At 34.9% G+C, this 10,631-nt stretch overlaps 1 protein-coding gene across 2 annotated transcripts; it reads left to right on the top strand.

Moving 5' to 3' along the window:
- Window positions 1-6,189: 6,189 nt before the first annotated feature.
- LOC143634965 (uncharacterized) lies at window positions 6,190-7,772 on the top strand. 2 transcript variants are annotated; one of them, XM_077102901.1, is made up of 4 exons: window positions 6,190-6,530; window positions 6,698-6,795; window positions 6,945-7,010; window positions 7,147-7,772. In XM_077102901.1, the coding sequence occupies exons 1-3, from the start codon at window positions 6,341-6,343 to the stop codon at window positions 6,996-6,998; spliced, it is 342 nt and encodes a 113-aa protein (XP_076959016.1). In that variant the 5' UTR covers window positions 6,190-6,340; the 3' UTR covers window positions 6,999-7,010; window positions 7,147-7,772. The 2 variants fall into 2 exon arrangements, with proteins under 2 accessions (XP_076959016.1, XP_076959015.1); XM_077102900.1 differs by having other exon boundaries at window positions 6,945-7,014; window positions 7,151-7,772.
- The last annotated feature ends 2,859 nt before the right edge of the window (window positions 7,773-10,631 follow it).

Genomic DNA, 10,631 nt, shown 5'->3' with positions numbered 1-10,631 from the left:
CAGAAGAGACTCCTGAAGAGATGTCTCACCTTAAAGACTTTTTACCATGATACAACCTCCCTCCTCAGGGAAGAGACTTTTCATATTCCCTTCTAATCATCATGGTTGTTTTAAAAGTAACCTTTTAAGATATACTTTTTGTATTAGAATAGACATTAGCTACACCCTAGCATAGGGTTTTACATTTAATAGATGCACATGTAAAGTGTAATGATGATATTTATAATTAAAAACCTTGTCTTGTCATTTGGATGAGTTCTCAAAAGTATCATGATGAGAACATTGAAACTCCTTAAACATATATATATATATATATATATATATATATATATTGATACTATTTAATAAATAAAAGATTGTTTCTGCCACGTGTCCTCAGTTTAGGCTATCCATAATCTCCAAAATCCCGCCTCCCACAACACTTGTTTAACAATCACCGTTAGGATCCCCTGCCCAACCCAAATACTTGGAAGCAATTAGATTCAGATTCATCAAAATTATTTGGAAACCCCTAAATCAATTGTGCCCTATTCGTAATGTTTCATCCCTCTCAAACCTCATTCCTCAGATTTCTTAAACCTCATTCCCAAACCTCAAAATCACCGGCGACCAAATCTTCCAGTTTCATCTCTATCACCGTCGAACTACATGCTCCTCGCTGTCGGTGACTATTTGATCGGAATCTTTTATTTCGGCCGGTATGTTTCAAATTCCGTTATTCGATTACCATCATATTTCAGATTTTTTTTTAATTTAATCTAAATGTTTGTGAAACAACCATTATATGTTTAGCATATTTTAATTACTGTGTGTTTCTAATTGTGTAATTTCACTTCGCATATTGCATTAGGACAGTACGATTCATTAATTAACAGTTGATGGATTATGAAACGAAACCTAACCATAATAAAATTTGGTCACTGTTTACTTCACTTTTGTTCTACATTAACTGTTGAATCTCATTGGGTTACCAAATTATTTCTTTAGCCCTTTTTACAATGATAGTTCATATGCGATTTTGATTATTTGTGTACAAGTGCATATAGTATCTTTTTGGACGGTGTCGATTTAAGGACTTATAATCTACATTTTTGCAGCCAAAGATGAGATTACTGGCGCCCCACCAGAAGTTGCAGCAGGGGAACAAGACTATGTAGCAAAGGTTAGCTCACATTTACTTTTCAGTTGAGTGTTCATTTGGTTTGTTCTTTAGATTATGAGATATATACAGTTTATTATGTACTTGATAACACATGTTACTTATATGAATAACTAAATGTTAATGACCAACAAGTATGTTAGTTATAGTAGATTAAGTTATACTGATTGTACGCGAATATATTGTGTTTCCTTCTTTATGCATTTATCCAGTTTTTATCTTTTTTCTTTTTCCATTCATCTGGGTTTTTTTTCATATGATTTATAATATACATGTTATACGTTTTCATATTTATATTTGTTATTAGTGCAGTTGTTTTTCAATCTGTTTAGAGTGCATCAATCTTTATTCAAAGTTCTTAAGGATCCTCAAATCACCTAATATGGTATTCATTTTATTAACAACATTCCGTTTCCTAACACCTTTCACATTTTTTTACTTATGTTGACATTTAAATTCTAATTTTTTTTCAATGACTTTTAACATCATATTGTTTAAGCATTGATTCATCATACGGTCTTCTTTTCTCCATTTTCAGGTGATTATTCCTTTTGGTGATATAGAAGAGGTTTGTAATCTTTTGTGGGGCTTGGTTTTGGTACATAGTATTTAGTATTATAAGTTGCATTAATAATGGCTTTTATTCGCAGATAAGAAGAAGTCATCATGTTCATGTCATCAATCTCGCTGTAACAATGTTTCTTCGCCTCGGTGCTGGTGGACATTGTGCTCCTCTTTTGATTATTCCATATGGTTAGTTTAAAGACAATTTGGTAAGTAATTGGATATTAATAAATGTTGTGAGGGGTAAACGGGGAATTTGCTCCTTGTGTAGTTCATGTGGTTACTTTGAACAACTTACACACACATATAGGACAATGTTCCTTTTTGGAACCTATAGTATGTTGAAAACCCGAGATGTGTATAAGAGGCGCATGTTAAAGGCTATCAATATTTTATTTTCAAAAATAAAGATCTTAATAGTACAAAATTTAATGAAATTCATATTATTTATTCTGAAATTTAATGAATATAGGTATGGTGATGTAGGCATGTATGTGTGTGTACAGGAAATACCGAAATTGTTTGTTTTGCCTCTCATTTTATGGCAGTTGAAGATATACATACTGCTTGAACTCTTTAATCATTTTAAAGCATTCACATGGTCCACAAATGCGTTGAATAATATTGTATCATCCCACCTTAACACAATCGAGCTTTAAGTTTAATTGGATCGTGTGTTAGTTCAACAACTATGTCTTTACAATTTGTGTGGGTCAATCTTCATATTATTAATATAATAGCTTTACTCACAAGTATGAAATTCCTGATAATAAGTAGTTCTTGAATTCGTGAAGCCCCCCTTTTTGCAAATGAAACTAAAAGGTCACTATAACTTATTTCTATACGCACTTAGTACAAGAATGCATCCTACATATTATTTGTTACTCACTTTGAGTGAAAGGTTATTTATGTCTCACTTTTTCTAAGCTGGTTTAATGACAGGTCGAATTATATATATTTGTGCTTCATTTTGGAAAATAAATCATGCATTAAGAAGTTTAAAACGTGGAGCTAAGAACTATCGTTCAGTGATTGAAGCTTAGAAGAAGGAACACATAGAAATGGGTCAATTTGGATGGTTGTATACAAGGAAATATTTAGAGATTTATGATTTGTTTATAACTTTATGGATTATAATAATTGTAACGTAGCTTTGTCTTTATTTGTTTAATGTAATATGCAATTTTAATGTATCATTGTTTGATTATTAAGTTACGACTTAAATAACTTAAATTATTTAACCCGTGTAGTACACGGGTGCCTAACCTAGTATATATATATGATGAATATCATTACAGAACTGTTAAATTATTTAAGAATTTGAATGAACCCTTGAAAACTAACGTTTTTTTATAATTTTATAAGATTTTTTGTATGTCAATGTTAATTAAGTGTAGTTTTATCATTTTTTATATCTATATTTACAATTACAATTTTCAAAATTAGTTTTTATACATATCTATGTTTTTTTACACCTATGTAAATTTGTTAGTTATAAATTTTACACATATGTGAACTTGTGATTAACATATGTAATCAAAACTTTTTATATAAATTATGATAAAACAACTATTAAATAATGTTAATATATAAAAAAAATTTAAAAAACGTTTGGTTGTTTAAAGTTCTTAAGAGTTCTTAATTCTTTTAGAGTTCTTAAATAATACCAACCCTATATATATATGTGTGTGTGTATGTGTGTTTTGCTTTTAGACACAATAAAGGAAATGACACTATGACACATTGGGTTTCTGACACAAAAGCATGGATTATACATGTCTTAGACACCCTTGACTTTTCAAACTTGTTAGGTGCATACCCATTCTTTCAGGCACGAGACTACTTTTTAAACAGGTTTTGTCTTTTATTGAGTGGAAACACTTTAATTTTACTATTCAATCATTTCCTTTGTTTTTTATTATTATTTTCAAAGGACCTAAATGGAAATACTCAATTATTATTATTACTTTTAATGGGTCTGAGTGGATCATTCATAGAAATATGCTTTCAGCATATTGTGATCGAGATATAGCTGTGAGATATGGAACCTGAACATGAGTAAATCTGGAAATCGTGTAGATTACGTGAGAAAGACATATCCGGCTGCTTGTGTGAGGGAAGGAAACATAGTCGCACTCCTTGTTTGAAAACCTGGGTTTCCAAAGAGGGTCGGTTTCACGCGGTTTGTAGTTTTTCTTCTCACTCGTGTTCGGCATCTCCGGCGTGGTGTCTTCGACCTCCCTGTCGTCTTCTTTATCTTCATTCTTGATAAACACGAGTCCACCGATGTCTTTCATGCCTTCAAGGTAGAGGTGTGTGCCTGTGGGCCCAACGGTCTTAGTGACGGTGCAAGTTCTGATGGAACATGGGTATGGTCACGATGTGTTTGCGGTGGCGTGTCGCCGAAGTGGTTGAAATTGGTTAAAGAAGACAGGTATGTATCTTGTTGGTCGAAATCACTTGTCATGTCCGGCTTTTCAAGACTCGCCGGAGCAGGTTTTAAGTTTCTTGAATTTCCGAAATATTCTGTGAATCGGGAAAAGATTTCGGCGGCGGACGTAATGCTAGAGCATCTAAATTGGGTTGGTGTTCTTTTGCCAAAACTGCGGACAAACAGTACCGAGAACCGTTTTCCGGTGAGATAACGGCAGCGACGGAAGTGAATTTGATAGTGGTCATCGGCCATTCTTTAGAGACTGTGGGTGGAAACCTTTTGCCAGAGCTTAAGGTCCCACTGATGGCGCCAATGTAGAAACCTCAATTGAAAAGCACAATGATAATGTATACTAGCGTGTGTGAGTGTGTGAATATGAGGTTCAGGGTGTGAGTCTTAGTAAGATGGCCAAAGGCAAAAGAGATGTATTGTTATTTCTTGACACCCCCCCTTTACAAAGAGAATGTTCATATATATATAATACCCTAAGGGAATCTTCCCTCGGACCGTTGCACATTGGGCTCTCTCTATTGACCATTGGTTCTTCTGACTTGGGTAGAGTACTGGCTATTATCCGCTGGACAATCTTTTCTCTCCAAGATTATGTCAGCCTTAGTCTGTGCAACGTTCAAATTAATAGGGACAGGTTAGTCATTGACCTAAGCTCTTGTCTGGGATGCACTGGATACCATTGAGCTTGACTTCGCTTCTTGAGCTTTGCTTGTGCCAAATCTGATGTAGTCTCTTCAATGGACAATTGGGTGACAAAATGATTGTTCGTCTTGGTGATTATGGAGCAAATCCTACCATTTTGATAAGAGATGATGTGGTTTAGTTGTTGACTGCATAAATAAATAAATAAATAAACAAACATACACAAATAAATAAATAAACAAATATACAAAGTTGTATGATATTATATACTTTGATCTAATAGGGGTCCATAACATAGTCATAGTATAGTCTTTTACAATGCAATAAAGTTACATAGTGTCTTTTTTCTTTCATAAAGGGGTATTTCCATGGGTTTGCCTTGGTATCGTGTTCATACCGTTGTATTGAATGATCCCGGACGGTTGCTTTCTGTTCATATAATGCATACAGCTTTGGTTGCTGGTTGGGCCGGTTCGATGGCCCTGTATGAAATAGCAGTTTTTGATCCTTCTGACCCTGTTCTTGATCCAATGTGGAGACAGGGTATGTTCGTTATACCCTTCATGACTCGTTTAGGAATAACCAATTCCTGGGGCGGTTGGAGTATCACGGGGGGGACTATAACTAATTCGGGTATTTGGAGTTACGAAGGTGTGGCTGGAGCGCATATTTTGTTTTCTGGGTTGTGCTTTTTGGCAGCTATCTGGCATTGGGTATATTGGGATCTCGAAATATTTTGTGATGAACGTACAGGAAAACCCTCTTTGGATTTGCCCAAGATCTTTGGAATACATTTATTTCTTGCAGGTGTAGCTTGCTTTGGTTTTGGTGCATTTTATGTCATTTGAGAAAACACGTAGATTTGTGAAATGTTTTTGGCTTTACCTTTGTCTTGGTGTTCAGTGTTCACGACGATGCAATCCAACATTGTTTTGTCCTATTAACTTTAAGAACATGTAGATTTTATATATACACACACGATGAACATAAAATATTATAAATATAGCTTTGACTGCTTGAGCATGAGAAATAACTAGACCAAGAATAATTATTATATTAGCTTAGTGATAATACATATATTTTTGTACATGTAACAAAGCCACCACGTACCAACCACCAAGATCCGCCCATGCCTTCTAGCACATGATTTACAAGTGTAGTAAAAAGTTAAATCCAAAAATATACATATAATAATAAAAATATCTACCTTTCAAGATAAAAAGTTATTTTTTTTATAATAAAAAAATGAACCCTAAAGTCCAAGTTGGATCACAGTTCACACATTTTGTCTTCCTTACATATATTGAAAAATAATTACATTACATTTATTATATTATTACAAAACAATAATAATTAATTATAATAATAGATGAATCAAACATTCGAGTGTCCAATCTCCAAAGCGATGCTCCAAGCATCTCTATGAAACTGTTGCCGCAAACAAACATCTTCTCAAATCAAACATCCTCGTTTTCATCAAACTTTACAAACCCACTTTCTTTTCTTCCAATCTCAAACCTTAAAACACAATGCCGTCCGATAAACCACCGCCGGTGATCGGTAAGATCGGCTATTACACCGTGTTCGTTACCCCCACCGCAAAACCCTCACCGGAACCATCTCCTGTGCAGCCGCCGCCACTTCAGTACGACAAGACTGCTTCCTCGTACGGATCGAAGCTAGGGTTCTTCTGGGACGCCATTGCCACACTTCAAAATGGTATTGTTTTAATTTTATAAAATTAAGCTTAGATTTGGTGGGTTTGCATCTGGGTATTTGTTTAATTTTAGTTTTGAGGACCAAATTGGGGGTAAGTGATAATTAAATAGTTTAGTTTGTGTAACGAATGCAACATTCTGACCCAATGGTTGTTGTTTATGTTACAGTGCATTCGAGTCTAGATGACTACCTGGCACATTGGTTCGGGTTGAATCAATCGAAATATCAGTGGGCCTTGGATGATTATTATGAACACGAGAGCACGGTAAGTTTCTATGGTGTGATGTCTCTTGATAAAGTTGTGTTTTTAGGCTAATATTATTGAAGAATTGAAGATTTATATTTTGTTTCGTGTTTCTTGTTTTGTGTTTTGCGGGTCTGTCCGACATTGCTGTTTCTTGTTATTAACTTCAGGAGAAGGTTGACGCAGGAGCTAAAGATATAACCCCCAAAGCGCAAAGTGTATAACTTGTTTGTTCTGTAAGTAAGTTGTGCTACCATTTTGTCACAAATTATGATCTTTATTAGAAAGTTAACATTTTTTATGTTACAGGTTATAATGGCATGTTTCTGTTTTTGGTATTTTTATTTGTTAAGTTTTCGTTTTCTTTGTATGATAGGTTTTATGCAACTTTCAGGAATGCTATTCGGTACATTTATATGTCGTAACGTCACAAAATGGGAACTTTCATTGGTTTTATCAGAGTAGGTTTTCAAGTGTAGGGTATACATGGTCTGATCATGATTCTTTTAGGATAGCAAGTATGGGGCCATGTGACCTTTTGCATACTTATAATGTATTATCACCTTAGCAATAACCAAAGATAGCATGATAACTATATTATTTACATGTTCTGTCTGTAGTTCAAATTTCAGTTATAAATACTACTTCAAAGTTAATTAACTTTTAAGATTTTGTTCTCATTATGTCTTACTTAACTGAAGCTAATTAGTAACTATGCCTTTCCATATTTGTTAACAAATGGCTACCATGTCATTAAGACATTCAATTTTGTTATGTGCCAGTGGTGTCCTCATTCCTTATTAATAGTCATCAATACTCATGTTTGTACCATTCTTCTGCCTAGTTGACTCAACATTTATAATGAGTTTCTGTTTTGAAATTGTGTAAATAAAATAGCTCAAGCGGCATCTAAGTTGTATAAAACTAATGAAATGAATGTTGGTTGTGAATAGTTGACGGGGCTTCGAATCAATTATACAGTTGGGATGCCGCATTAGCTATTTAAGTTGATACAATTGGGACGCGACATTAGCTATTATACACAATTGCATGTCACATCTAGGGCTGTTCAAAAAGCTCGTGGCTCGAAGCTCGCTCGAAAAAAGCTCGGAGAAAGCTCGCTCGAAATCGGCTCGATTGTAAACGAGCCGAGCCGAGCTCGACTCGATTTCTAAACGAGCCGAGCCTGAGTTAGCCCTGGCTCGACTCGAACTCGCTCGATAGGCTCGAACTATTTTATTTTAATTTATTATATAGTTATCTAATCCAATTATTTAACAATTAACATATGGGCATCCATTCTCAAATAATCCAGCCCAAATGCCCAATACAATTATACAAACTCCAAACATAACATCGATGACCTCATGTGCAGATCTATTAGGGGGTGTTAAGCATCTGAATGGGATGATTCAGAGAACAAGTCTGATTCGGTCAGATGATAGGGTGTTTGGTTCCCAAAATCATATGTCTGAATGATTCAAAACACCTCTTAACCATTCAGCTTCAAATTTTCGCTGAATAAATATACCCTCCTCCCTTTTCTTCACCACCGTTCTTCAACACCACCATCGATCTTCACCATCGTAAGACAGAAATTAATCATGGATATAAGTAACAATGGATGTGAAATTTAACCTTTTCTTCTACAACAATCCATTTCTATTGATGTAAGGGATAATGGATGTTAGGCTCTTCATCAAGATCCTATAAATATGAGTGTGCTCACCAAGTGCTCGATGAAATTTCTGAACTGCTTAGAAGTGATAAACAGGCATACGAGAGGTATATATATTGAAATTAGCAAGTCCTTAAGGTTCAGTATTTGTCTCAAAAAGTTATATTTAATTTGGGTAATTTACAGGTTATTTATGTTGGCTTGAAGATAGCTATGGCAAATTGTTGATCGATCACCAGATTCCAGGTATAATAACTGTCTGTCTCTAGGGTTCAGTTTCTGTCTTCCAATTATTTTCAATTTCGGGCATGATTGTTGTTGATATGGTTTACATTAGGTAGTGTATTTTGGTCAAATAGAAACATACCGTAGCCATATGAAAAAAATAGAATGGCAAATAGTCAAGTGGGTAAACATTCAAAATGGGCGCAAATGGAACACCATGGGAAGTGGGAACGAGCCAAATGGTTTAAGTTACACAAAGTGTATTTAAAAAATAATCAAACTATTGAAACAAAGTAACAAACTAACAGTGTACTCATCATGCTATCATTTGCTTAAACATATCAAATTTATAACAGCAGCTTGTGATTTTAAAAAGATTTGATTTCATCAATTTTTGTCAACATCATCTTCCAAATTGAAAATTGCGCCATGTTCATTTTGATGCTACCTGTACTCATCATTCTTCAATGTTTTTATCTGTATTATGGAGTCTTTGGTATGATTAAGGTGCTTACAAATGTTTTAAGATAATGTTTGCGACCCAAATAAATGAATTTGAAAAGGAAACGTGCTTCCCATACAAGGCTCGAGGTTGGGCGCGATAACTAAATAAGCTTTGTTTGAGGTTCGGCTCGAGCTCAATATAGCTCGGCTTATTTTGAGTTTTTTTTAGCCCAATAAAATCAACTGTAGCTCGGATAAATGTGTATTCTATATGGTTGAAAAGTTTTCCGAGTCTACTATATTTTACCTTTGATCATGTTAAAGTAATTTGGGTTGTAAGAGTGTCAAAATCCAACGTGAACAGGTGTTGCACAGAAAGTGCAGCACTAAAATTGGGCGTTAAGTACAGCTACGGTGAAAGCCTTTGACACGCGAGTTGTTTTGTATTTATTGTTGAGCTTTGAGCCATTGAGCCATTTTTGGAGTTATGCTTTGGGAATGCATTGTGGTGCTCTTAATATATCCCGTATTAATGGCACAATTGAAATTAATAATGGGTCCTCACTTATCCATGACTAATCTTGACTAAAAATTGTAGGTAAAGCTAGTGTGGTTTTATTAAAGTGACCGAGTCAAGTGGACTAACAAGGCGTCTTTAGGTAAAGTTATGGTATGCGAGGCTGGAGATCAAGTCTTCGGAGCGGATCAACGAAGTTGCGAATTGTGATTTTTTTTTTATAAATGGCGTTATGTCTATTTGGTCATGTTTAAGATATAACATGTTATGACGCATATTTCGTAGTTGCTTTAAGTAATTAGTGATGGGCCTCATGTGTTATCGAATTATCTGTATTTTTGAACTATCGATTATTAAACAGGTTTTGTTCTTTGTATGGATTACCCTTTATACAAACGAGTTATGCCAAAATTTTCTAAAATATGTTGTTAAGAGCTCTGACTAAACAAATATATTTCATTCAGCATAAACTAGTTAAGAGGGGTAAAATAGTCATTCTGTACATTCATTTAGATGTCTAGCCAAACAACAGTTACTGGCTCAGCATTTACTAAGGCCTTGTTTGTTTTTGCCTCTTTTCTCTGAATAGAGGAAAACGTCTGATTCGGTCAGACGTAATAAGACGTGGGGCTGTTTGTTTTTTTTCTGGCATTAAGAGGTTCAGCGTCTTAATAGCATCTGAACCAGTAAGAGCTTTTAGTGGGTCTGAAAACCTCTTAACCCAAAAAAAAACATACGTTTGTCTTCGACCTCCATTAACTTCTAACCCGGAGACTAGGCTCCATCTCCGACGACTAGAGGTTCGTCTCTAGCTTCCACCTCTTAATGATTCAGATTTCAGACATTTGAACCACCTCTTAACATTCAGATGTGGTATTCAGATTCAGACATAAATCTCTAAAAAAACAAACGGGGCCTGACTAAGACCCTCTTAATCATTCAGACCTCTTATTGGTTCAGCACTTAATGACTCAGCACTTGCCAAACAGCCCC

This window comes from Bidens hawaiensis, unplaced genomic scaffold (genome assembly GCF_021521415.1).
Source record: "Bidens hawaiensis isolate Kalapana, Puna unplaced genomic scaffold, B.hawaiensis_p1.1 tig00007310_1, whole genome shotgun sequence".
NCBI lineage: Eukaryota > Viridiplantae > Streptophyta > Magnoliopsida > Asterales > Asteraceae > Bidens > Bidens hawaiensis.
This window is presented reverse-complemented; position numbering and strand designations above follow the sequence as displayed.